Source organism: Oncorhynchus nerka, linkage group LG19 (assembly GCF_034236695.1).
Source record: "Oncorhynchus nerka isolate Pitt River linkage group LG19, Oner_Uvic_2.0, whole genome shotgun sequence".
Lineage (NCBI taxonomy): Eukaryota > Metazoa > Chordata > Actinopteri > Salmoniformes > Salmonidae > Oncorhynchus > Oncorhynchus nerka.
The window spans coordinates 32,886,456-32,914,158 of record NC_088414.1 but is presented as its reverse complement, the minus strand read 5'-3'; the positions used below and the strand labels follow the sequence as shown (position 1 = coordinate 32,914,158).

General features: G+C 42.8%; 1 protein-coding gene across 3 annotated transcripts; it reads left to right on the top strand.

Moving 5' to 3' along the window:
* Positions 1-6,089: 6,089 nt before the first annotated feature.
* LOC115117322 (dnaJ homolog subfamily C member 18) lies at positions 6,090-26,341 on the top strand. Of its 3 annotated transcripts, none has more exons than XM_029645791.2 (8): positions 6,090-6,669; positions 13,045-13,219; positions 13,437-13,582; positions 17,830-18,024; positions 18,169-18,281; positions 21,771-21,880; positions 24,553-24,725; positions 24,866-26,341. In XM_029645791.2, the coding sequence occupies exons 1-8, from the start codon at positions 6,543-6,545 to the stop codon at positions 24,988-24,990; spliced, it is 1,164 nt and encodes a 387-aa protein (XP_029501651.1). In that variant the 5' UTR covers positions 6,090-6,542; the 3' UTR covers positions 24,991-26,341. The 3 variants fall into 3 exon arrangements, with proteins under 3 accessions (XP_029501651.1, XP_029501650.1, XP_029501652.1); XM_029645790.2 differs by having other exon boundaries at positions 21,768-21,880; XM_029645792.2 differs by lacking the exon at positions 6,090-6,669 and adding an exon at positions 11,287-12,001 and having other exon boundaries at positions 21,768-21,880.
* The last annotated feature ends 1,362 nt before the right edge of the window (positions 26,342-27,703 follow it).

Here is a 27,703-nt window from a genome sequence, read left to right as displayed (position 1 = left end):
TAGCAAAGACTTATAGATGACCTGGAGCCAGTGGGTTTGGCGACGAATATGTAGCGAGGACCAGCCAACGAGAGCATACAGGTCGCAGTGGTGGGTAGTATATAGGGGCTTTCATGACAAAATGGATGGCACTGTGATAGACTGCATCCAATTTGCTGAGTAGAGTGTTGGGAGGCTATTTTGTAAATGACATCGCCGAAGTCAAGGATCGGTAGGATAGTCCGTTTTACGAGGGTATGTTTGGCAGCATGAGTGAAGGAGGCTTTGTTTGCAAAATAGGAAGCCGATTCTAGATTTAACTTTGGATTGGAGGTGCTAAATGTGAGTCTGGAAGGAGAGTTTACAGTCTAACCAGACACCTAGGTATTTATAGTTGTCCACATATTGTAAGTCATAACCGTTCAGAGTAGTGATGCTAGTCAGGCGGGCGGGTGCGGGCAGCGATCAGTTGAAGAGCATGCATTTCGTTTTACTTGCATTTAAGAGCAGTTGGAGGCCACAGAAGGAGTGTTGTATGTCGTTGAAGCTCGTTTGGAGGTTGTTAAAACAGTGTCCAAAATAGGGTTGTCTGCGTAAAGGTGGATCAAAGAATCACCCACAGCAAGAGTGACATCATTGATAAATACAGAGAAAAGGGTCGGCCTGAGAATTGAACCCTGTGGTACCCCCATAGAGACTGCCAGAGGTCCGGACAACAGGCCCTCCGATTTTACACAATGAACTCTATCAGAGAAGTAGTTAGTGAACCAGGCGAGGCAGTCATTTGAGAAACCAAGACTGTTGAATCTGCTGATAAGAATACGGTCATTGACAATGTCGAAAGCATTGGCCAGGTCGATAAAGACGGCTGCACAGTACTGTATTTTATCGATGGCGGTTATGATATCGTTTAGGACCTTGAGCGTGGCTGAGGTGCACCCGTGACCAGCTCGGAAACCAGATTGCATAGCGGAGAAGGTACGGTGGGAATCGAAATCGTCGGTGATCTGTTTGTTCACTTGGCATTCGAAGATGTTAGAAAGGCAGGGCAGGATGAATATAGGTCGGTAACAGTTTGGTCTAGAGTGTCTCCCTCTTTGAAGAGGGGGATGACCCCGATCGCTTTCCAATCTTTAGGAATCTCAGACAATATGAAAGAGAGGTTGAACAGACTAGTAATAGGGGTTGCAGCAATTGTGGTGTATAATTTTCAGAAGAGAGGGTCCAGATTGTCTATCCCAGCTGATTTGTAGGGATCCAGATTTTGCAGCTCTTTCAGAACATCATCTGTCTGGATTTGGGTGAATGAGAAGTGGGGGGTGGGGGGTGCAGAGCTGTTGGCCGGGGTTGGGGTAGCCAGGTGGAAAGTATGGCCAGCCGTAGCGAAATGCTTATTGGAATTCTCGATTATCGTGGATTTATCAGTGGTGACATTGTTTCCTAGTCTCAGTGCAGTGGGCAGCTGGTAGGAGCTACTCTTATTTTCCATGGACTTTACATTGTCCCAAAACTTTTTGGAATTAGTGCTGCAGGATGCAAATTTCTGTTTGAAAAAGCTAGCCTTTGCTTTCCTGACCTTGTGTATTGGCTCCTGACTTCCCTGAAAATGTACATATCGCGGGAACTATTCGAAGCTAATGCAGTATGCCACAGGGTATTTTTGTGCTGGTCAAAGGCAGTCAAGTCTGGAGTGAACCAAGGGCTATATCTGTTCTTAGTTCCAAAAAAATTGAAAGGGGCATGCTTATTTAAAATGGTGAGGAAAACACTTTTAAAGAACAAGCAGGCATCCTCTACTGACGGGATGAGGTCAATATCCTTCCAGGATACCCTAGCCAGGTAAGTTTTAAAGGCCTGCTCGCAGAAGTCTTTTAGGGAAGGTTTGACAGTGATGAGGGGTGGTCGTTTGACCGCGGACCCATAACGGATGCAGGCAATGAGGCAGTGATCGCTGAGATCCTGGTTGAAAACAGCAGAGGTGTATTGGTCAGGATGATATCTATGAGGGTGCCCATGTTTATGGATTTAGGGTTGTACCTGGTAGGTTCTTTGATAATTTGTGTGAGATTGAGGGCATCTAGCTTAGATTGTAGGACTGTCGGGGTGTTAAGCATATCCCAATTTAGGTCACCTGACGATAGATGGGGGCAATCAATTCGTATATGGTGTCCAGGACACAGCTGGGAGCTGAGTGGGGTCTATAACAAGCGGCAACAGCGAGGGACTTATTTCTGGAGAGATGTATCTTTAAAAGTAGAAGCTCGAACTATTTGGGCATAGACCTGGATAGTATGACAGAACTCTGCAGGCTCTCTCTACAGTAGATTGCTATTATGCCCCCTTTAACAATTCTGTGTTGATGGAAAATGTTGTAATTGGGGATGGAAATTTCTCAATTTTTGGTGGCCTTCCTAAGCAAGGATTCAATCACGGCTAGGACATCAGGGTTGGAGGAGTGTGCTAAAGTAGTGAATAAAGCAAACTTAGGGGGGAGGCTTCTGATGTTAACATGCATGAACCCAAGGCATTTACGGTTGCAGAAGTCAACAAATGAGAGCGCCTCTGGACACAAAGGGTCTGGGTTAACCTCTACATCACCAGAGGAACAGAGGAGAAGTAGGACGAGGGTACGGCTAAAGGCTATAAGAACTGGTCGTCTAGTGCTTTGCGAACAGATAATAAAAGGAGCAGAATTCTGGGTGTGGTAGGATAGATTCAGGGCATAGTGTACAGAAATGAGTATGGTAGGGTGTGAGTAAAGTGGGGGTAAACCTAGGCATTGAGTGACTATGAGAGAGGTTGCATCTCTGGAGGCGCCAGTTAAGCTAGGTGCGGTCTCCGCATGTGTGGGGGGTGTGACAAGGGGGTTATCTGAGGCATGTTGAGCGGGACTAGGAGCTCCGCAGTAAAATAAAACAATGAGAGCTGCCCTAAACAACAGTATACAAGGCATATTAACATTAGAGAAAGGCAAAAAGCAATCAGGGGCGGCAGAGTAGCCTAGTGGTTAGAGCGCCGGACTAATAACAGTAAGATTTCAAGATTGAATCCCCGAGCTGACAAGGTAGAAATCTGTCATTGTGCCCCTGAACAAGGCAGTTAACCCACTGTTCCTAGGCCGTCATTGAAAATAAGAATTTGTTCTTAACTGACTCGCCTAGTAATTTTTTTTTTTTTAATTCAGTGTTTATTGGGAGAGCTAAGACAACAATGGGTAACTGGCAAAGAGGGTCAGTTAGCTACACACAGGGCCTGAGTTTGAGGCTGGGGCTGACAGATAAACCAAATGAAGTACTGTGTTAATAAACTATCCAGCAGGCATCAGCTATGTAGCTAAGTTATCATAGGGTCCAATGAGCAGTAATAGATGAAACAGGGAGCAGTTCGGTAGTTGATTACTACACTAGGCAAGTAGGAGACACGGCGTTCAGGAAGCTAGTGGGCCGGCGCCTAGCAGATGGATCATCACCAACATCCACAACCCAGAGGCTGGTTGAGAGCACATTGGCTGAATTATATCAGCAGACCAGTTGTGATGGATCGGCGGAGGGTCCAAGCCTATATATATATATATATATATACACACTTAAAAACATCCTTGTTCTTGAAAGAAAAGCTAATTGTTTTGTCCAATAACATCAAATTGATCAGAAATACAGCGTAGACATTGGTAATGTTGTAAATGACTATTGTAGCTGGAAACGGCAGATTATTTTATGGAATATCTATATAGGTGTTAAGAGGCCCATTATCAGCAACCATCACTCCTGTGTTCCAATGGCACGTTGTGTTAGCTAATCCAAGTTTATAATTTTAAAAGGCTAATTGATCAAATCAATCAAATCAAATGTTATTTGTCACATACACATGGTTAGCAGATGTTAATGCGAGTGTAGCGAAATGCTTGTGCTTCTAGTTCCGACAATGCAGTAATAACCAACAAGTAATCTAGCTAACAATTCCAAAACTACTACCTTATAAACACAAGTGTAAGAGGATAAGAATATGTACATAAAGATATATGAGTGAGTGATGGTACAGAGCGGCATAGGCAAGATACAGTAGATGGTATTGAGTGCAGTATGTAAACAAAGTGGCATAGTTAAAGTGGCTAGTGATACATGTATTACATAAAGATGCAGTAGATGATATAGAGTACAGTATATACATATACATATGAGATGAATAATTTTTATTTTATTTTTATTTATTTCACCTTTATTTAACCAGGTAGGCTAGTTGAGAACAAGTTCTCATTTGCAACTGCGACCTGGCCAAGATAAAGCATAGCAGTGTGAACAGACAACACAGAGTTACACATGGAGTAAACAATTAACAAGTCAATAACACAGTAGAAAAGAAAAAAAAGGGGGGAGTCTATATACAATGTGTGCAAAAGGCATGAGGTAGGCAAATAATTACAATTTTGCAGATTAACACTGGAGTGATAAATGATCAGATGGTCATGTACAGGTAGAGATATTGGTGTGCAAAGGAGCAGAAAAGTAAATAAATAAAAACAGTATGGTGATGAGGTAGATGAAAATGGGTGGGCTATTTACCAATAGACTATGTACAGCTGCAGCGATCGGTTAGCTGCTCAGATAGCTGATGTTTGAAGTTGGTGAGGGAGATAAAAGTCTCCAACTTCAGCGATTTTTTCAATTCGTTCCAGTCACAGGCAGCAGAGTACTGGAACGAAAGGCGGCCGAATGAGGTGTTGGCTTTAGGGAAGATCAATGAGATACACCTGCTGGAGCGCGTGCTACGGATGGGTGTTGCCATCGTGACCAGTGAACTGAGATAAGGCGGAGCTTTACCTAGCATGGACTTGTAGATGACCTGGAGCCAGTGGGTCTGGCGACGAATATGTAGCGAGGGCCAGCCGACTAGAGCATACAAGTCGCAGTGGTGGGTGGTATAAGGTGCTATCATCCAATAATGTAGGGTATGTAAACATTATATTAGGTAGCATTGTTTAAAGTGGCTAGTGATATATTTTACATCATTTCCCATCAATTCCCATTATTAAAGTGGCTGGAGTTGAGTCAGTGTGTTGGCAGCAGCCACTCAATGTTAGTGGTGGCTGTTTAACAGTCTGATGGCCTTGAGATAGAAGCTGTTTTTCAGTCTCTCGGTCCCAGCTTTGATGCACCTGTACTGACCTCGCCTTCTGGATGATAGCGGGGTGAACAGGCAGTGGCTCGGGTGGTTGTTGTCCTTGATGATCTTTATGGCCTTCCTGTGACATCGGGTGGTGTAGGTGTCCTGGAGGGCAGGTAGTTTGCCCCCGGTGACGCGTTTTGCAGACCTCACTACCCTCTGGAGAGCCTTACGGTTGTGGGCGGAGCAGTTGCCGTACCAGGCGGTGATACAGCCCGACACGATGCTCTCGATTGTGCATCTGTAGAAGTTTGTGAGAGCTTTTGGTGACAAGCCGAATTTCTTCAGCCTCCTGAGGTTGAAGAGGCGCTGCTGCGCCTTCTTCACGATGCTGTCTGTGTGGGTGGACCAATTCAGAAAACACTTTTGCAATTATGTTACCACAGCTGAAAACTGTTGTTCTGATTAAAGAAGCAATAAAACTGGCCTTCTTTAGGACTAGTTGAGTATCTGGAGCATCAGGCTCAAAATGGCTAGAAACAGAACTTTCTTCTGAAACTCGTCAGTCTATTCTTGTTCTGAGAAATGAAGGCTATTCCATGTTTCCATCCACAATAATAATTTACAACATTAACAATGTCTACACTGTATTTCTGATCAATTTGGACTTTTTTGTTGTTGTTGCATTTCTTTAAAAAAAAGGGAATTTATAAGTGATCCCAAAATGTTGAACAGTAGTGTATATATATTTTTCTACTTTTGTAAATCATTTTTTTATTTGTGAATTACAGCTGCCAATAACACAAAATACAGAATATACTGTTCATAATACAACATTGTATAACTCTCTCTGAAATGTTTGTTATAATGCTACAACAATGCAGCAATCAGAAGCTGCAACAATGTCCAAAATAATCTACAAGTAACACTGCTGGACTACAGATGAGTCCATAGGTTAAGGGTGGAGGTGTTCCATTGGTCAATTTGGCTTTTAATTCTGCTAGTTTCCGCTTCCTGTTGGCCATGGAGGTTAATATCAAAGAAGCTCTGTGTTAATACGGGACTAGTTAATGTCGGTATTACATTTCTTCCCGTATTGCATGGATTTGAACTAGTTCAAGTTTTTCTGTTGGTATTTGGACTTGACTAGACGCTTACACCTGTGTTCATGTCTGGTTTCTAAAGTGGGAGGCGTCACCGCTATGATACCTGATAGTTAGGGTGAAATCTCATAGCTAATCTATTGCTAGCTAGCTTGTTATCTGTAAACAAAGCCGGCTAGCTACCGTTAATTTCAGTTGACAGACAACGCCCAGGTACACCTCAACATAAAACAGCTATTAGCTAAATTCTTAAGATTTTAGGCAGTCAACCGCATTTGTGTAGCGAGTGTGTTTTTTTTTAGGTTGCAGGCCTCGGTGGGAATAAGCTACCTAGCTAGCCATCGAATAGCTGTCATAATGGATAAACAGGAATCTGATCGATTGATAGAGAAAGCAAAGCTGTGCTTGCGGTCAGGGCGGAGAGAAAAAGCCCTTCAACTGTTGTATGAAGCCCAGAAAATATTCCCCAGCACCCGGGCCAGAGGTAAATGTGCCATAATGGCTGTCTTGTCAATGTTAGCCTTGCTTGCCAACTTGAATGTTAAAATAGAAAGTGCAACGTCTGTATCTTGTGCATTTGATAACGTATGCTCCCATCGAATCAGTGAACATGTTATAGCTAAATGTCATCTGAATGATATTTACAATATGGTCGGTTTATAACGCAGGTAATATCTTTCGATAACTTGTGTGCCTGGAAACGAAAAGTGGATTTACTAGCCTGAAAACCACACTCTAATGTATGACGTTAGGTTAGTAATGTTTCTTTCATTACCTTATCCGTGTTATTGCTCAACCTGGTGGTGCAGCTGCAACCAGCCAAACTGGTTAGTTAGTATAATTTTGGGTTAACTGTCTTAATAAGTAACTCATCTGAATATAACAAGTGACTAGGTTAGGGAATACATGTTTCAGGTACTACTTTAATACAGCTGTTCCCAACCTTTTCCCCCAGAGCCCCCATTTTCACATTTGAAAAATGTCATGCAAATTTATATGAAGCCTCAATTTAATTATACATATTCTTGTTTACGTAAAGTTTTGGTCAACAGATTCACACATTACATGAGATTACTTCCAAAGCAAAATCCAATTTATTTTACACCACAACTTTAGAATTTTGTAGTTAGGCCCAAATGGAATCTGCTGGAATTCGTTTTTACTTTCTACAGAGATTTCTGCAGAAAATCAACAGAATTCTGGATAAAGCTTTTTTTTTTACTCTGGTGTATGTTTATACATCATGCAGTTGAATGGGACACTTAAAATTATACAAAAAGATAATCTGTTACATGTAAAACATTACACCCACTAACTTTTTATGTCAGTACAATCAGTGTAAACAGTTAAGATTACACATAATATGTACACAGTGTCATGAATTTAATGCTGTTTCTGCTAGAGTGAGTGAGAGAGAAATGTTCTGTGGGAAGTCAGCTCTTTTCTGCCTGGAGGATGTACGTATTTCAAATTAAAAACAATGAATGAATGTGGCTTATACAACTCAGACCGTAAACTTGAATTCAGTAACATATGTTTTTGTATGTAGGAACTAAGATTCAAGAATTTCATTGACAAAATAAGTATTACACTGTAATACTCTGAACACTTACATCTGAACTTGAATCACTTGTTTGAAGAATCAATCAGGCCGTCTGATAAACACAACCTAGAGAGGTGTAGACAGAAATGTAACAGGGCCAACATCGTTTCCTAAAGACTGTGACTTCAGAAAGTATTCACAGCCCTTGAATTTTTCCAAATGTTGTGTTACAGCCTGAATAAGAAGAGCGTGAGATCCACTGCTCTCACCTCTCTGGCTTCAGTTTTGTCTATTGACATGCACCTGTGCCACTCCTCTTCAGACACCTCACTCAACGCAGCGATGATGTGCACAATATCCTTCCTCTCTTTCCTGTACCCTTCCACTTCTGCTGTGTGGAATGTATGAATATAGAGTTAGCACATTCTCTCATGGCAACTTTGAAGAACTCTGCACACCCATCTCTCTCTTGCTGTGGTGGTGTGGTGGTGCCACTCATCTGCCGCTGCCATACTCAGAGGTCCTGTAGCTTGTTGCTGATGTTGTGGGCTGATGGCGCTGTTTCTCTAATTTGTTAAGGACCACTAGCTCCAGACTGTGTCCAATGATGAACACAGCCTGGTCCTTCAGCGAGTATTATTGGTTCACCAGCAGCTCTTTCAGATCCTAGACACACTTGGCAGGTGTTTCAAAGGTGTCCAGTAACTCCGAGAGGACATCCATGTACTCTGCCAGCCACGCCACAGCACTGACCCACGAGCACCATCTGGTCTGTACTGCGTAGATTGGCATCACAGGAGTGAAGTCCTTTGCCAGCATGAATGCTCTGAGCTGCTTGGACACTGTTGTAACGTTAACTTTGTACAAAAACAAGGCCATAAACTACACTTTTGAGCCACCACTCACTGTGGCAGGTAGATTTCAAAAATCTACCTGACACTCAGATTATTTATTTTTTTACCAGACAAAATATTTTTAGGGGCCAAAAAAAAAAAAAAAGGATGAGCATGCTTTTATAATGGTTCTAAAATAATATGTTACTAAGAAGGAAGGTGATATATTGCTTCATTTTATTACATTTTTTTGTGACCACATAGCATATTGGGGGTGACGACAACGGAAAGCCCATTCATTTTCAATGAAGGAAAGCGAAGTGGGAGTGGGACCTTTGGGTGACGCGAGCATGGGCAAGGGACGTGAACAGGGCGGGACCAAAATTGGGGGAGATGAACTTTAAGCAAATCATTTGCAACATCGTGTCATTATTGACCAGTTAAAGCTCTGTCCGGTTTAGTTTCCAGCCCCTACTGGATTTGACTATTGATACCTAGCCAGCTTGCTAGCACCAACGTGAGGGCGAAGCAAGTGTGGCTATCTGAATTTACGCGTTAAAAGTATCTCTGCTTTGAGATTGAGCGAGCCTGACTAGTATAGGCAGTCTTCTCATTAACAGTTGAAACTCAAACATGTAAACAACCTAACTCATGAACAAAACAATGTAAATATCCAAGAAACAAAAGGACAAAGTCTCACTTCAGTAGACTTTCAAGTCAGTTAGACCAACTTTTATGACTGTGCTAGCTCTTCTAAAACTGAATCTTTCACTCAGCAGTGTTGCTGCGAGAGGTGGGATAGGTAATAGGATTTGAAGTTCTTTGACTTTATGCGATTAATTTACCAGCTATGAAACAAAATGGCTGAAATGCTTTATAAACAGCTACTGCAGCATTTATTTAGCTAAAAATGTGATCCTACAGTGAGTATTCATACCTCTTGACTTATTCCAAATGTTTTCGTTACAGCCTGAATAAAATAAAGTAAATTTAAAAAAAAATCTCACCCATCTACACAATACTCCATAATGACAGTAAAAACAAGTTTTTAGATTTTTTTTTGAAAATGAAATACAGAAATATCTCATTTACAATATTTTAAGTTATCATTTTATGTATTCATTTAAGTATTCACACCTGAGTCAATGCATGTTAGAATCAGCTTTGGCAGCAAGTACAGATGTGAATATTTCTGGTTATGTCCCTATAAGAGCTTTGCACACCTGGATTGTACAATATTTGCACGTTATTTTTGTTTTAATCTTCAAGCTCTTGTGAAATTGGTGGTTGATCTTTGCTAGACAGCCATTTAAGTCTTGCCAATGATTTTTCAAGCTGATTTAAGTCAATTGTAACTAGGCCACCCAGGAACATTCAATGTTGTGTCTTGGTAAGCAACTACAGTGTATATTTGGCCTTGTGTTTTAGGTTATTAACCTGCTGAAAGGTGAATTTGTCTTCCAGTGTCAATTGGAAAACAGACTGAACCAGGTTTTCCTCTAGGATTATTTTTTCCTGTGCTTAGCTCTATTTCGTTTATCTGAAAGTCCTTGCTCATGACAAGCATACCCATAACATGATGCAGCCACCACAATGCTTGAAAATATGAAGAGTGGTACTCGTTGACGTGTTGGATTTGCCCCAAACATAATGCTTTGTATTCAGGACGTAACTTTATTTCTTTGCCACATTTTTTGCAGTTTTACTTTAGTACCTTATTGCAAACTGGATACATGTTTGGGAATATTTTTTTTATTTTGTACAGGCTTCCTTTTAACTCTGTAGGTTAGTGTTGTGGAATAACTACAATGTTGTTGATTTATCCTCAATTTTCTCCTGTCACAGCCATTAAACTCTCTAATTGATTTAAAATCACCTTTGGCCTCATGGTGAAATCCCTGAGTGGTTTCCTTCCTCTCCGGCAACTGAGTTAGGAAGGACGACTATCTTTAGTGACTGGGTGTATTGATATACAATCAAGTGTAATTAATAATTTCACCATGCTCAAAGGAACATTGTCTTTTTTTTTTTACCCATCTACCAATAGGTGCCCATCTTTGCAAGTCATTGGAAAATCTCTCTGCTCTTTGGTTGAATCTGTGTTTGAAATTCACTGCTTGACTGAGGGACCTTACAATTAGCTGTATGGGGTACAGAGATAGATGAGTTAGTCATTCAAAAATCATGTTAAACACTTATTGCACACTGAGTGTATGCAATAACATTTTTTACTAATTTGTAAACATTTACAAAAACATAATCCTCTTATGGGGTTTTGTCTTACATCCTGAATTTAAAATTGATTCAATTGAGATTGTCACTGGCCTAAACACAACTAAATGTGGAAGAAGTCGATGTGTAAATCACTTCTAAAGGCACTTGGTATTTGACTATTTTTATTCACAAATGCAACCACTGAATCCCTGACCACCCGCCAACGTGGCTGGTGAAATAGACGTAGATGCTAAAATCTACCTGCATTTGGCACGTTCATTTTAAGGCATGTCCAAAAAGGTAAAGTCTGCCATTATGGGTCTCTCGCCCAATGGCTAAAGTAGAATGTTTAGGGCACACCTCCCACAGGTGTCGGTGGTCTCTTCCAAGATCACGTAGCGATCCTTGCCCTTCACGCAATCTTTGATGTAGTGCAGGTAAAGCTCAGGTAGGTAATACTGGATTTTGTTATGTTACAGCCTTATTCTAAAATTGATTAAATGTTGTTTTTTTTTCTCAATCTACACATGACAAAGCGAAAACAGGTTTAGACATTTTTTCAAATGTATGACAAATAAAAATCAGATACCCTATTTACATAAGTTTTCAGAACCTTTGCTATGAGACACGAAATTGAGCTCATTGCAAAATTGAGCTCTTTCCAAAAGCAATATACATTCAACACACACACATGGCTAGATCCCAACAGCCCCACACACCACACAAAAGGACACCATCATTTATTAGCTTTTTTTCCCCATGTTGTTCTTATGTCATTATTTCCTCCATGCTAACCCTGAACCTATTTAGGTCAGTGATTTAAATACTGGCTAGAAAAGCTAGCAATATTCACCACTGTTGCCTTTGATCAATGTGCCACAAATCTGTACATCGCGCACACTCTCCCTCACACACGCGGGCAGAACCCAACACACTCACACACCACAGCTAGACATCTTTTACAAAGACGTGAGTAGCTCTCCCTCTCACACACGAGGGCAGAACCCGATAACCCCCCCCCCCACACACACACACACACACACACACACCAAAGTTCACACATATCACAGCTAGACAACTTTTACCTCCGAAATAGCTTCCTAGCTTAGTGTAAGCTAGCTATCTAACGTAGCTCGCTAGCCTGCAAAGTTTACCTCAGTTTGCAACCGGTGAAGATAGCTTATGCAACATGAGTTGGCTACTCTGTTACCCTACTATCAAAATAAGTAAGTTAGGTTATTTACATCAAAATACTTGTTAGCTCGCCTTTCGAGTCTGGTGTTGATTGGATCTCAGGTGCTCCACCGTCGTTTTGCTTTTTATGTGGTTGATAGTTATGGCACGCTTTACAAAGTAAGATTCCCTTGTCCTCGTAAACACCATTTGTGAACTCTCTTAATTAAGCCTAGTTCACATTGACAGTTTTGAATTTATTGAAATCCATTTTTTTTTGCATATCTGATTTAGAATTTGTTTTCCTGAAGTCTCAACAGCCAAAAAGCACATAGAAGCAGATATTTCAAGTCACCTTCTTAGGTGGTTTGAAAGCAGATACAAATATGCAAGTCCTGCCTCTCCCACCTCATTGTTTTTTTGGAGCATATACCCACGTGTCATCTCATTGTTTTTTGGAGCATATACCCACGTGGGTGATTGAAAGATGAACTGAGGTCTACACTCCAGTCGGTAATGGTAATGCACCTTAAGTTTTGTTGCCAACCACCATATAAAGTCCAAAGAAGAAGCCGGAAGTAGGAGAGAAAATGTATAGTAATCTGTGGATTAATTGTCAGAGTATAGGACCTTGTGCATTTCAGGTAAAATAACAACCCAATGTTTATATCCCAGGACCAATTAACTAGCAACAGCAAGCTAGCTAGCTAGCTAAATTGGCATAAATGTGTAATGCTTTTCTACCTGTCCCCAAATTAATATAGTTTGTTCAGAGTTCGTTTTGATATTTCAACCTGCGTGTCCTGATCATGTCTGGTGTAGTAGGATAAAAATCAACATTCGCGTGATGCGATCTGGTCAGCATGTTAGTCACGTCTTACACTGGCATTTTACTGCTTGTTTCTAGCCTAAAGTATTGTGGATTTATGTGTCATCTTTAGATCGGTATAAACAATCGCAAATTGTTTTGTGTTTTTTACTCTTTAAATCAAGGAAGATTCCGCGCCACACCAAAAGTTAGTCTTAGCCAGCCTCAGCCTTGATTTCTCATCTATTGATATTTACCCACTTGCCTGATCTCTCGGTCTTCCGTCAGTGCTGATTGATGCCATAGTGAGGAATGGGAGCTCGGCTGCTCCAGAGGAGCCCCACATACCCCCACCACGTGGCTTCCGATCAAATGAAGAGGACGGGGATGGAGAGGAGGCACGCAGAGGAGCCAGTGAGGAGAAGCAGACCTATACAGAGGATCAGCGTCAGGGTGTTTTCAGGTACCTGCCCCTTAGTATTAAATCACACTCACACTGTCTTTACCTGAGTTTTTCTATATTTTATTTAGTGATAGGCCATCATTCAGTTTGAGCACTCCGAGACCACAGCTACATTTTGTCAAGATATCCACCCAGTAAAAGTGCACCTGCACATTGTACACATTAATGTTGTGATGTCAGATTTCAAAAGATTCTTTGTTTTGTTTGATCCATGCAGGATAAAGAAATGCAAGGACTTCTATGAGATCCTGGGCGTTCCTAAAGACGCTAGTGATGAAGATCTGAAGAAGGCATACAGGAAGCTGGCACTGAAGTTCCACCCTGATAAGAATTGTGCCCCGGGAGCAACAGATGCATTTAAAGGTAAAGGGATGCCTCTTACTGCTGTGTTTCCCTCTCCTGATCCAGGACTTATCGGTATCAGATCTTCCTCCTCCTCTGGTCACATTAGATGATCATGTGAGCATTTCTCATGTGCTCCTAAAATTATAAATAAATAGGGCCACTGTAAGAAAATGGCGCTGCAGTGGATAGCTGCAATCTTACGGGCTCCTGACCAATTCTGCTATTTTGTGTTGTTTTTTTTGTACATAATGTCTCGCCATTTCCTATGACCAAAAGCAGCTTCTGGACATCAGAACAGCGATCACTAACATTGATTTGGATGATAGCGGTATCACAGATTACGAAGGGAAACCCAGCCCCGAGCTTGCCCAGCAACGCAAGCCTTCCAGACGAGCTAATTACCGTTTTATGCTAGCTTCAAGGCAAACAACACTGAACTATGCATTGATCGCACCAGCTGTTCCGGCGACTGTATGATCTCGCTTTTTGTAGCCGATGTGAGTTAGAACTTTAAACAGGTTAACATTCGCAAGGCCAGACAAAATACCAGGACACTTACTCGGAGCATGTGCTGACCACCTGGCATGTGTCTTCACTGACATTTTACATTCTTTAAAAAACATTTGTCATTTAGGAGACACTCTTATCCAGAGCAATTTACAGGAGCAATTAGGGTTAAGTGCCTCCGCTCAAAGGCACATTGACAGATTTGTCACCAGACGGCTTGGATGTTCAAACCAGCAACCTTTCGGTTACTGGCCCTTCGCTCTTAATTGCTAGGCTACCTCTTGTCCTTTATTCAACCAATCCTTGACCCAGTCTGTAATACCAACTTGTTTCAAGCAGACAACCATAGTCCCTGTGCCCAAGAATGCCAAAGTTATTTAGGCAGGTTACCATCGCCCTGTAGAACTCACATATATAGCAATGAAATGCTTTGAAAGGCATCACATGGCTCACATCAACACCATCATCCGAGACACCCTGGACCCACTCCAATTTGCATAAAGCCCAAACAGATCCACAGATGACTCCATCTCTATTGCACTCCACGCTACCCTTTCCCACTTGGACAAAAGGAACGCCTACGTGAGAATGCTGTTCACTGACTACAGCTCAGCATTCAACACCATAGTGCCCTCCAAGCTCAACACCAAGCTCAGGACCTTGGAATGGAACACCTCCCTCTGCAACTGGATCCTGGACTTCCTGACGGGCCTACCCCAGGCGGTGAGGGTAGGCAACAATACATCCGCCACTCTGACCATCAACAAGGGGCCCCTTGGGGGGTGTGCTCAATCCCCCTCTTCCTGGTCACCCATGACTGCGTAACCATGCACGACTCCCAACACCAAGTTTACTGACAACACAACGGTGGTAGGACTGATCACTGACAACAATTAGGCAGCCTATAGGGAAGAGGTCGGAGATCTAGCAGTGTGGTGCCAGGACAACAACCTCTCCCTCAACATCAGCAAGACAAAGGCGCTGATCATGGACTACAGGAAACGGAGGGGCGAGCACACATCCATCCACATCGATGGGGCTATCTATAGTGGAGCGGATCGAGAGAGCTTCAAGTTTCTATGTGTCCACATCACTAAGGAATTAACATGGTCCACACACACCTACACAGTTGTGAAGAGGGCACGACGGCACCTTTTCCCCCTCAGGAGGCTGTAGAGATTTGGCATGGGCCCATGGGTCAGAGGAAGGCCCAAATAAATCGTCAAAGACACCAGCCACCCAAGCCATGGACTGTTCTATCTGCTACCGCATGGAAAGCGGTACCGATGCAACAAGACTGAATGAATAGCTAATCAAATGGCTACCCGGACTAAATGCATTGACCCTTTTTAGCACCTACCCACACACACTTACACTGACACCCCAACACACACACACACCCCAACACACACACACACACTTACACTGACACCCCAACACACACACACACTTACACTGACACCCCAACACACACACACACACTTACACTGACACCCCAACACACACACACACACTTACACTGACACCCCAACACACACACACACTTACACTGACACCCCAACACACACACACACACTTACACTGACACCCCAACACACACGCACACTTACACTGACACCCCAACACACACACACACACACTTACACTGACACCCCAACACACACATACAGTTGAACTCAGTTGTTCACAATTCCTGATTTAATTCTAGTAAAAAATCCCTGTCTTAGGTCAGTTAGGATCACCACTTTATGTGAATGTGAAATGTCAGAATAATAGTAGAGATTTATTTCATCACATTCCCAGTAGGTCAGAAGTTTACACACTCAATTAGTATTTGGTAGCATTGCCTTTAAATTGTTTAACTTGGGTCAAACGTTTCGGGTAATCTTCCACAAGCTTCCCACATTACGTTGGGTGAATTTTGGCCCATTTTGCCTGACAGAGCTAGTGTAACTGAGTCAGGTTTGTAGGCCTCCTTGCTCGCACATGCTTTTTCAGTTCTGCCCACACATTTTCTATAGGATTGAGGTCAGGGCTTTGATGGCCACTCCAATACCTTGACTTTGTTGTCCTTGAGCCATTTTAACACAACTTTGGAAATATGCTTGGGGTCATTGTTCATTTGGAAGACCCATTTGTGACCAAGCTTTAACTGAAAGTAGATCCACTGTAGATTATTTCACATTGAAAATCACAGTAGCAGGTGGTTTAGAAACCATCCCACCTGCTCCATACTGCTCCATGATGTCTTGAGATGTTGCTTCAATATATCCACATAATTTTCCTGCCTCATGATGCCATCTATTTTGTGAAGTGCACCAGTCCCTCCTGCAGCAAAGCACCCCCACACCATGATGCTGCCACCCCCATGCTTCACTGTTGGGATGGTATTCTTCGGCTTGCAAGCCTCACCCTTTTTCCTCTATGGTCATGATGGCCAAACAGCTCTATTTTTGTTTCATCAGACCAGAGGACATTTCTCCAAAAAGTACAATCTTTGTCCCCATGTGCAGTTGCAAACCGTAGTCTGGCTTTGTTATGGCGGTTTTGGAGCAGTGGCTTCTTCCTTGCTGAGCGGCCTTTCAGATTATGTCGATATAGGACTCATTTTACTGTGGATATAGATACTTTTATACCGGTTTCCTCCAGCATCTTCACAAGGTCCTTTGCTGCTGTTCTGGGATTGATTTGCACTTTCCGACACAAGTTCATTCATCTCTAGCAGACAGAACGCGTCTCCTTCCTGAGCGGTATGACGGCTGCCTGGTCCCATGGTGTTTATACTTGCGTACTATTGTTTGTACAGATGAACGTGGTACCTTCAGGCATTTGGAAATTGCTCCCAAGGATGAACCAGACTTGTGGAGGTCAACTATTTTTTTTCTGGGGTTTTGGCTGATTTCTTTTGATTTTTCCAATGATGTCAAGTAAAGAGGCACTGAGTTTGAAGGTAGGCCTTGAAATACATCCACAGGTACACCTCCAATTAGGCTATCAGAAGCTTCTAAAGCCATGACATAATTTTATGGAATTTTCCACGCTGTTTAAAGGCACAATCATCTTAGTGTATGTAAACTTCTGACCCACTGGACTTGTGATTACAGTGAATTATAAGTGAAATAATTTGTCTGTTAACAATTGTTGGAAAATTGACTTGTCATGTACAAAGTAGATGTCCTAACCGACTTGCCAAAACTATAGTTTGTTAACAAGAAATTTGTCAAGTGGTTGAAAAACGAGTTTTAATGACTCCGATCTAAGTGTATGTAAACTTCCGACTTCAACTGTATATGCGCACGCAAGCATACTGACGCTACACACACACACCTTTTTACACCATCATATAGGCTGTTGCTACTGTCTATCTATCATGTTGCCTTGTCACTTTACCTCTATATGTAAATAGCTATCTCAACTACCTCGTACCTCTACACATCGAGTCGCTACTGGTACTCCCTGTATTTCGCCATGTTATTTTTACACTGTGTATGTGTTCCTCATGTCACTATTTACATTTTGTATTACATTTTTATCTTTAACTCTTCATTGTTGGAAAAGAACCCGTAAGAAAGTCTTTCACTGTGAGTCTACACCTGTTGTTTACCAAGCATTCAACAAACAAAATGAGATTTGATTTGTATTTTTGTGGAACTGCCGGTGCAGATAATTAGACTTGCTCCTCCCTTCTCATGCTGTTGTGGCTCTGTACATCAGACGGCACCAAATCGTAGGCCTGATAAGTATTTTTTTCTTTACAGCCATAGGCAATGCGTATGCGGTGCTCAGCAACGCTGAGAAGCGTCATCAGTATGACCAGTATGGAGAGCAGGCTCCGTCTGAGAGCACCGCCCACGCTCGCCACGGACACTACCGCAACTTCAACAGTGACTTTGAGGCCGACATCTCCCCTGAGGAACTCTTCAACATCTTCTTTGGAGGAAGGTTTCCCACGGGTCAGTTTGTGTGTGTGTGTTTTCTGAAAGAGAGAGTTGGTGTGTGCGTTAATCTGTTACTTGAATTTAGCATTTGAGTGACTCATTGTCAGTTGTTGCTAAGTAGTTCAGAGCATGTAAATCATGTCTGTTCTGCTCCCGTAGGCAACATCCATGTGTACACCAACCGAGGAGCCACCTACTCTGACTTCTATCAGCCTCGTCGGCGACGAGCATATGAGAGGCGCGAGGAGGAGGTGGGGGAGAACCGCAGTCAGGTCAGTCACTGCCCACATGAGAGATCTCAGAGAAAATCCCACCAGTTCAACTCATAGATGTTCTGTGGCTGTGTGATTAACCAACAGAGCTACAGCTAATTTCCTATGGGTTTACAGTTTAACCAACAGAGCTACAGCTGATTTCCTATGGGTTTACAGTTTAACCAACAGAGCTATAGCTGATTTCCTATGGGTTTACAGTTTAACCAACAGAACTACAGCAGATTTCCTATGGGTGTACAGTTTAACCAACAGAGCTATAGCTGATTTCCTATGGGTTTACAGTTTAACCAACAGAGCTATAGCTGATTTCCTATGGGTTTACAGTTTAACCAACAGAACTACAGCTGATTTCCTATGGGTTTACAGTTTAACCAACAGAGCTATAGCTGATTTCCTATGGGTTTACAGTTTAACCAACAGAGCTACAGCTGATTTCCTATGGGTTTACAGTTTAACCAACAGAGCTATAGCTGATTTCCTATGGGTTTACAGTTTAACCAACAGAGCTATAGCTGATTTCCTATGGGTTTACAGTTTAACCAACAGAGCTATAGCTGATTTCCTATGGGTTTACAGTTTAACCAACAGAGCTACAGCTGATTTCCTATGGGTTTACAGTTTAACCAACAGAGCTACAGCTGATTTCCTATGGGTTTACAGTTTAACCAACAGAGCTATAGCTGATTTCCTATGGGTTTACAGTTTAACCAACAGAACTACAGCAGATTTCCTATGGGTGTACAGTTTAACCAACAGAGCTATAGCTGATTTCCTATGGGTTTACAGTTTAACCAACAGAACTACAGCTGATTTCCTATGGGTTTACAGTTTAACCAACAGAGCTATAGCTGATTTCCTATGGGTTTACAGTTTAACCAACAGAACTACAGCAGATTTCCTATGGGTGTACAGTTTAACCAACAGAAGTACAGCAGATTTCCTATGGGTGCACAGTTTAACCAACAGAACTATAGCAGATTTCCTATGGGTTTACAGTTTAACCAACAGAACTACAGCTGATTTCCTATGGGTTTACAGTTTAACCAACAGAACTACAGCAGATTTAACCAACAGAGCTATAGCTGATTTCACAACCAACAGTTTAACCATTTCCTATGGGTTTAGAACCAACAGAGCTATAGCTGATTTCCTATGGGTTTACAGTTTAACCAACAGAACTACAGCAGATTTCCTATGGGTGTACAGTTTAACCAACAGAGCTATAGCTGATTTCCTATGGGTTTACAGTTTAACCAACAGAGCTATAGCTGATTTCCTATGGGTGCACAGTTTAACCAACAGAGCTACAGCAGATTTCCTATGGGTGTACAGTTTAACCAACAGAACTACAGCAGATTTCCTATGGGTTTACAGTTTAACCAACAGAGCTATAGCTGATTTCCTATGGGTTTACAGTTTAACCAACAGAGCTATAGCTGATTTCCTATGGGTTTACAGTTTAACCAACAGAGCTACAGCTGATTTCCTATGGGTTTACAGTTTAACCAACAGAGCTATAGCTGATTTCCTATGGGTTTACAGTTTAACCAACAGAACTACAGCAGATTTCCTATGGGTGTACAGTTTAACCAACAGAGCTATAGCTGATTTCCTATGGGTTTACAGTTTAACCAACAGAGCTATAGCTGATTTCCTATGGGTTTACAGTTTAACCAACAGAGCTACAGCTGATTTCCTATGGGTTTACAGTTTAACCAACAGAACTACAGCAGATTTCCTATGGGTGTACAGTTTAACCAACAGAGCTATAGCTGATTTCCTATGGGTTTACAGTTTAACCAACAGAGCTATAGCTGATTTCCTATGGGTTTACAGTTTAACCAACAGAGCTATAGCTGATTTCCTATGGGTTTACAGTTTAACCAACAGAGCTACAGCTGATTTCCTATGGGTTTACAGTTTAACCAACAGAGCTATAGCTGATTTCCTATGGGTTTACAGTTTAACCAACAGAACTACAGCAGATTTCCTATGGGTGTACAGTTTAACCAACAGAAGTACAGCAGATTTCCTATGGGTGCACAGTTTAACCAACAGAACTATAGCAGATTTCCTATGGGTTTACAGTTTAACCAACAGAACTACAGCTGATTTCCTATGGGTTTACAGTTTAACCAACAGAACTACAGCTGATTTCCTATGGGTGCACAGTTTAACCAACAGAACTACAGCAGATTTCCTATGGGTGCACAGTTTAACCAACAGAACTACAGCAGATTTCCTATGGGTTTACAGTTTAACCAACAGAGCTATAGCTGATTTCCTATGGGTGCACAGTTTAACCAACAGAGCTACAGCTGATTTCCTATGGGTTTACAGTTTAACCAACAGAGCTATAGCTGATTTCCTATGGGTTTACAGTTTAACCAACAGAGCTATAGCTGATTTCCTATGGGTTTACAGTTTAACCAACAGAGCTATAGCTGATTTCCTATGGGTTTACAGTTTAACCAACAGAGCTACAGCTGATTTCCTATGGGTTTACAGTTTAACCAACAGAGCTATAGCTGATTTCCTATGGGTTTACAGTTTAACCAACAGAGCTATAGCTGATTTCCTATGGGTTTACAGTTTAACCAACAGAGCTATAGCTGATTTCCTATGGGTTTACAGTTTAACCAACAGAGCTATAGCTGATTTCCTATGGGTTTACAGTTTAACCAACAGAACTACAGCAGATTTCCTATGGGTGTACAGTTTAACCAACAGAAGTACAGCAGATTTCCTATGGGTGCACAGTTTAACCAACAGAACTATAGCAGATTTCCTATGGGTGCACAGTTTAACCAACAGAACTACAGCTGATTTCCTATGGGTTTACAGTTTAACCAACAGAACTACAGCTGATTTCCTATGGGTGCACAGTTTAACCAACATAACTACAGCAGATTTCCTATGGGTGCACAGTTTAACCAACAGAACTACAGCAGATTTCCTATGGGTTTACAGTTTAACCAACAGAGCTATAGCTGATTTCCTATGGGTGCACAGTTTAACCAACAGAGCTATAGCTGATTTCCTATGGGTGCACAGTTTAACCAACAGAACTATAGCAGATTTCCTATGGGTTTACAGTTTAACCAACAGAGCTATAGCTGATGTGTTTATGGGTTTACAATTGATGCTGGACCTTGATTTGAAAGAACTCCACTCCCTGAGGTTGGGTGGGGGGTTTTAGATTTGATCCTGTTTGTCATTGGATACCATCTCCCTCTGAGGTGCTGCAATAGGCAGTTAAATGGAGAACCTTATGCTGCTCTAAGAGGATCAGTTACAGTGGGGGTTGAAGGTTGACCAGTGAAACAGACCAGCTGTGAAAATAAGAGTAGAAGCTTTCACCATGCCTAGACCAGATTGTTGCAGTAAGCAAACGAGTCCTTGAAACGTTTCTGTACATTGATTAAATGTTTTTCCAGTTATGTGATTTGTTTATGAACTGCTTCTGGTTCTGCCTTTCCTCAGCAGAACACCTTCACAGCCTTCCTGCAGCTTCTTCCTGTTCTGGTGCTGATCCTCATATCTGTTGTGACCCAACTGATGGCCACCAACCCTCCTTACGGTCTCTTTTACAAACCGTGAGTCCACTGCAACATCAACCAAGCTTCTTGATGATAAGTTTGTCTCTCAAATAGACTCCATATGAACCTATTTCACAGACTGGTAGCATGGTAACTGTCAAATGCTGGGTGCAGAGTGCATGAGGACCCTGACGAGGGTGAGGTGTGATGTGTAATGGGTAACCTTTGTAAACATTTAGTGAGACTGACTATGTCAAGGTGGAGTGGCAATTCAACGGCTCAGACACGAGACGTATGTGGCAGGGCCTACAGGAAATCACGGACTACAAAAAGAACCAGCCACGTCACGGACACTGACGTCATGCTTCCAGACAAACTAAACACCTTCTTAGCACGCTTGGAGGATAATATAGTACCACCGTCGCTGCCCGCTAACAAGGCATGCTCCCCTCTCCTTCTCTGTGGCTGACGTTAGTAAAATATCTCAACGTGTTAACCCTCACAAAGCTGCAGGCCCAGACGGCATCCCTAGCCGCGTCCTCAGAGCATGTACAGGCTAGTGTGTTTACGGACATATTTAATCGCTCCCTATCCCAGTCTGTTGTCCCCACATGCTTCAAGATGGCTACCATTGTTCCTGTACCCAAGAAGGAAAAGATGACTGAACTAAATGACTATCACCCCGTAGCACTCACTTCTGTCATCATGAAGTGCTTTGAGAGACTAGTCGAGGATCATATCACCTCCACCTTACCGGCCACCCTAGACCCACTTCAGTTTGCATACCACCCCAACAGGTCCACAGACGACGTAATCGCCATCACACTGGAAGTCTCAAGCTATTGCTCGCCTGAGGTACTGTGGTCTACAGCTTATCATGAGATACTCTATCTACATAGAGTAGTGCTCCTAGTAGCCGGGGACTTTAATGCAGGGAAACTTAAATCCGTTTTACCAAATTTCTATCAGCATGTTAAATGTGCAACCAGAGGGGGAAAAAAAACTCTAGACCACCTTTACACCACACACAGAGATTCATACAAAGCTCTCCCTCGCCCTCCATTTGGCAAATCTGACCATAATTCTATCCTCCTGATTCCTGCTTATGAGCAAAACTTAAAGCAGGAAGTACCAGTGACTAGATCAACAAAAAAGTGGTCAGATGAAGCAGATGCTGAGCTACAGGACTGTTTTTCTATCACAGACTGGAACATGTTCCGGGATTCCTCCGATGGCAGTGAGGAGTACACCACATCAGTCATTGGCTTCATCAATAAGTGCATCGATGACGTCGTCCCCCACAGTGACCGTACGTACATACCCCAACCAGAAGCAATGGATTACAGGCAACATCTGCACGGAGCTAAAGGCTAGAGCTGCCGCTTTCAAGGAGTGGAACTCTAACCCAGAAGCTTATATGAAATCCCACTATGCCCTCCGATGAACCAAAGCGTCAATACAGGACTAAGATTTAATTGTACTACGCCGGCTATGATGCTCGTCGTATGTCGCAGGGCTTGCAAACCATTAGACTATGAAGGGAAGCACAGCCGAAATCTGCCCAGTGACACGAGTCTACCAGACTTCTATGTTCGCTTCAAGGCAAACAGCCCCAACGGATCCACAGATGATGCAATCTCTATTGCACTCCACACTGCCCTACCCCATTTGGACAAAAGCAATACCTATGTAAGAATGCTTTTCATTGACTACAGCTGAGCATTCAACACCATAGTACCTACCCTCCAAGCTCATCATCAAGCTAGAGGCCCTGGGTCTCTACCCCGCCCTGTGCAATTGGGTCCTGGACTTTCTGACGGGCCACCCCCAGTTGGTGAAGGTAGGAAACATCTCCACTTCGCTGACCCTCAACACTGGGGCCCCACAAGGGTGCGTGCTCAGCCCCCTCCTGTACTGGTGTAAATGGTCCACCCACACAGATAGTGTGGTCAAGAAGGCTCAAATTTGGCTTGTCACCCAAAACCCTGACAAACTTTTACAGATGCACAATCGAGAGCATCCTGTCAGGCTGTATTACAGCCCCGGTACGGCAACTGCACCCCCTTCAACCACAACGCTGTCCAGATAGTGGTGCGGTCTGCACAATGCATCACCGGGGGCAAGCTACCTGCCCTCCATGACACCTACAGCACACGACGTCACAGGAATGCCAAAAAGATAATCAAAGACGACAACCACCTGAGCCACTGCCTGTTCACACCGCTACCATCCAGAAGGCGAGGTCAGTACAGGTGCATCAAAGCTGGGACCGAGAGACTGAAGAACAGCTTATATCTCAAGGCCTTCAGACTGCTAAACAGCAATCATTAACTCAGAGAGGCTGCTGGCTACATTGAGACCCAATCACTGTCCACTTTAATAAATGGATCACTAGTCACTTTATACAATGTACTCTAATAATGCCACTTTAATAATGTTTACATATCTTACATTACTCATATCACGTCTGTGTGTACTGTATTTTATACCATCTATTGCACCTTGCCTATGCCACTCTGCCATCGCTCATCCATATACTTACATGTACATATTCTTATTCACCCCTTTAGATTTGTGTGTATTAGGAAGTTGTTGGGGAATTGTTAGATATTACTGCACTGTTGGAGCTAGAAGCACAAGCATTTCGCTACACTCACATTAATATCTGCTTACTCATTTATTTCTGCTATGTATGTGACAAATAACATTTGATTTGATGTTTATTTCAGGGCCATGGGCCTGGTTGTGTCCCGGGAGACCCAGAACATGGGTGTTCCCTACTACGTGGACAAGGGCTTCCAGAAGGAGTACCGTGGGGAGTCCCTGGAGGAGCTGGAGAAGACCATAGAGAGTGACTACATCGAACACCTGCAGAGCAGCTGCTGGAAGGAGAAACAACAGAGTAAGTCCTACTGCATGCAGGTTCTGGCAGCTTGGCTCTGTCCCCATTGACAGCCACCTGACATGTGTTGACTGAGAGAGCCACACATGGTTTATTCATGTTGTATCCATATATGAGCTGATGTTTTTCTCATTCCTCAGAGTCGGATTTGGCGAATCTTGCACAACTGTACCGTGATGACAGACTGAAGGCGAAGGCTGAGTCTCTGAAGCTGGACAACTGTGACAAGCTGTACCGCTTTGTGGGCCGACAGAGAGGAGAATGAGGGGCTTAGACAGGAGGATCTCTTTCCAGCTGGGAATTCTACACTTTACTAATTTAATATGGTTTATTTATTTTATTTATTCAATCGGGTCACTTTTTTGAAGAACATCTCTTCTCTGGATAGAGCACAGTGGTAGCCAAAGCCCTTTGATCTGAAACATTGTGCCTTCTCTCCTCTCGGATGGAAGAAAGTGGAGGTGCATGTACTATGAGTTTGCCCACCTTGGCTCTGTGGATAACAACATAAAGCCCAGTCTGGCTGGCTCTGGGATTGTTTTATTGATGTACAGGAGGAGCCTTGTTAATGCTTCCTTACATTAAGGAATATAGGCTTGCTTACAACATTTGAGAAAATGGTTGTCTGTTCACACCTACACTTTGTTAGTCACCTGTTTGAAACATGTTTAGCATTGCTGCTGGGTTACTCATTTATTTCCATGTTTGTTTCTGTGGCGTGAGTTTTAATTCAGTATATTGTGTAGGTCTTGGAAAGAACATAGCTAGAGCAGTGAGTCACTTTTTAATTGTAAAGAACATTTTTAATTTTGAAGGAAGAATGCAAGGACCTGAGAACCACTAACTTCTAGAATAGGTTTTCAGAGACTGACGCAAACTAGAGCTTCTATTTGAAAAGACAGATCTATGTGGTCTTAAACTGTGAAGAAAATGTAGATTTATCATGCCTGTTAGAGAAAGTAAGGCCTGAGCTATATACTATATCTCTACAACATTAGATTTACTTACACTCTAACTGCAGATTTCTGTTATGTGAAATGCATTGATACTTTATTTTATTTAACTGTGCTCTAAGACTTTGCCAAACGGCGTTGCCATAGTTGTACTTGTCCATTATTTGGTCCTTCTGGTTCATTCTTAAGCACTTCTTGATGCTGTTTTATTTGGAACCTGCTGTCCTAGTCTCTATTCCCCAATGCATGCAGCCCCATGTTCTGCCACCTTTTAAAACTAAATGTGTCCTTGTTACACATCAGGTGCTCAGTCAATAGCTCCTGCAGTACACCTCGGTAAAGGACTAAGAGAAATCAACTCATCCTGCCCATTTATTTAATCAACTGTTACTTTACTAAGAGCTTTCAAACATTTCTCCAAATGAACATTTGTTCAGTAATCTTTTAATGCTTGACCTTCCTTTAGTCCGATCATAAATCCAGCAGACGAAGGGTTAACAGCCACACCAGTGGCAGACAGACAGGATGCGGTTGGGGCAGTAATGGATTACAGATTAGACCTGATGCTAACTAGAGACCCAGTTGTCTCTTGGCTGAACTCTGGTGTTGAGTTGTGCTGTCAGAGCAGGTTTTCAAGCTGGTTTATTAAAAAGTTAAACAATCTTTTGCTGTCTATGGGTTGCTTTTGTCTAGTATGTCTACAGAGTATTGATCCAGATGGCTATACTCTCACCCTACTGGTGTTACACGCCAGCTCAGGCAGAGTTTCAGTCTGATTGCGCTGTCGACAATGCAAATTGTTCGATTGAGCTGACATATGCAGCGTTTACCGTGATTGCGGTCTCCGCGAACATTGTTGACAACGCACAATCATATTAAATCCCAGCCTTAATCCTTGTTGGATTTCTTTTGAAGCTATAAACCTTAATTGAAACAATAACAAAGCGGTGGCCCTGCCTCTGTTTGGGGTGAAAAACAGAGGGATGGGCCTGGAGAAATGTGACCACTCACATCCATAGACATCCCTCTGTTTGGGGTGAAAAACAGAGGGATGGGCCTGGAGAAATGTGACCACTCACATCCATAGACATCCCTCTGTTTGGGGTGAAAAACAGGGATGGGCCTGGAGAAATGTGACCACTCACATCCATAGACATCCCTCTGTTTGGGGTGAAAAACAGAGGGATGGGCCTGGAGAAATGTGACCACTCACATCCATAGACATCCCTCTGTTTGGGGTGAAAAACAGAGGGATGGGCCTGGTTTGGGGTGAAAAACAGGGAAAAATGTGACCACTCACATCCATAGACATCCCTCTGTTTGGGGTGAAAAACAGGGATGGGCCTGGAGAAATGTGACCACTCACATCCATAGACATCCCTCTGTTTGGGGTGAAAAACAGGGATGGGCCTGGAGAAATGTGACCACTCACATCCATAGACATCCCTCTGCTTGGGGTGAAAAACAGGGATGGGCCTGGAGAAATGTGACCACTCACATCCATAGACATCCCTCTGTTTGGGGTGAAAAACAGAGGGATGGGCCTGGAGAAATGTGACCACTCACATCCATAGACATCCCTCTGTTTGGGGTGAAAAACAGGGATGGGCCTGGAGAAATGTGACCACTCACATCCATAGACATCCCTCTGTTTGGGGTGAAAAACAGAGGATGGGCCTGGAGAAATGTGACCACTCACATCCATAGACATCCCTCTGTTTGGGGTGAAAACAGAGGGATGGGCCTGGAGAAATGTGACCACTCACATCCATAGACATCCCTCTGTTTGGGGTGAAAAACAGGGATGGGCCTGGAGAAATGTGACCACTCACATCCATAGACATCCCTCTGTTTGGGGTGAAAAACAGGGATGGGCCTGGAGAAATGTGACCACTCACATCCATAGACATCCCTCTGTTTGGGGTGAAAAACAGAGGGATGGGCCTGGAGAAATGTGACCACTCACATCCATAGACATCCCTCTGTTTGGGGTGAAAAACAGGGATGGGCCTGGAGAAATGTGAC